Consider the following 638-nt stretch of genomic DNA (forward strand, 5'->3'; position numbering starts at 1 on the left):
TCCTCAGGCACAGGGGCCGCTGGGGGCGAGGGCAGCCCTGCAGCCGGGACCCGGGCGGGAAGGGGGGGAATCCGGCAGCTGGGAAATGGGGGACACGGACACACGGGCCCCTGGGACCTGGCTCAGACCACGAAGCAGTGACCCCTGCTTGACCCCGGATGTGAGCTTAGCCACAAACGTGGTCGTGGCCCCGGCCCTGGCCACCACCGGCGACCCACTCACCTTCCGATCTGCTGGGCCAACTCCCGGGCCCTGTCGCTGGTCTCCCGGGAGGAGTTCTCGCTGGCCATGTAGCAGGTGGTGAGCAGGCGCCCGCAGAGCTCCCGGGGGTCCTCGGGCGTGTAGCCGGCCTCGCAGCGTGCTGGGCAGGGAGCCCGCGGAGCCCTCCCCATCGCCCTTCCCATCACCCCGGGAATCTCATCACCCCGGCAGCACCGGTCACCCCTGCTCTTGGGTTGTGTGGCTAAGGGGACACCAATGTTGGGGCAGATGGAGGATTGGAACTGGGGTTGCCCGGCCCAAAGCCGTGCGCTTTGCACCGGCCACGCTGACACACAGCTCGGCCGGCGTCTGAATCCCAGGGAGGGACCTGAACGGCCTTGCTGTCCCCAGGCCCCGGGCCCGGGCGCGACGCTGTG

The 638-nt window shown here is 70.1% G+C and overlaps 1 protein-coding gene across 1 annotated transcript in view; it reads right to left on the reverse strand.

Annotated features, from left to right (window-relative positions):
• NADSYN1 (NAD synthetase 1) overlaps positions 1-638 on the reverse strand; it is a gene marked incomplete at its 5' end in the record, with an annotated part of 20,250 nt that overhangs the window by 9,554 nt on the left and 10,058 nt on the right. Inside the window, one exon of the mRNA XM_015562387.1 lies at positions 223-361. Coding sequence (XP_015417873.1) covers positions 223-361 — 139 coding nt within the window. The remainder of the gene's footprint in view (positions 1-222; positions 362-638) is intronic.

The sequence above is a fragment of the Myotis davidii genome, unplaced genomic scaffold (genome assembly GCF_000327345.1).
Source record: "Myotis davidii unplaced genomic scaffold, ASM32734v1 scaffold3578, whole genome shotgun sequence".
NCBI classification, from domain to species: Eukaryota; Metazoa; Chordata; class Mammalia; order Chiroptera; family Vespertilionidae; genus Myotis; species Myotis davidii.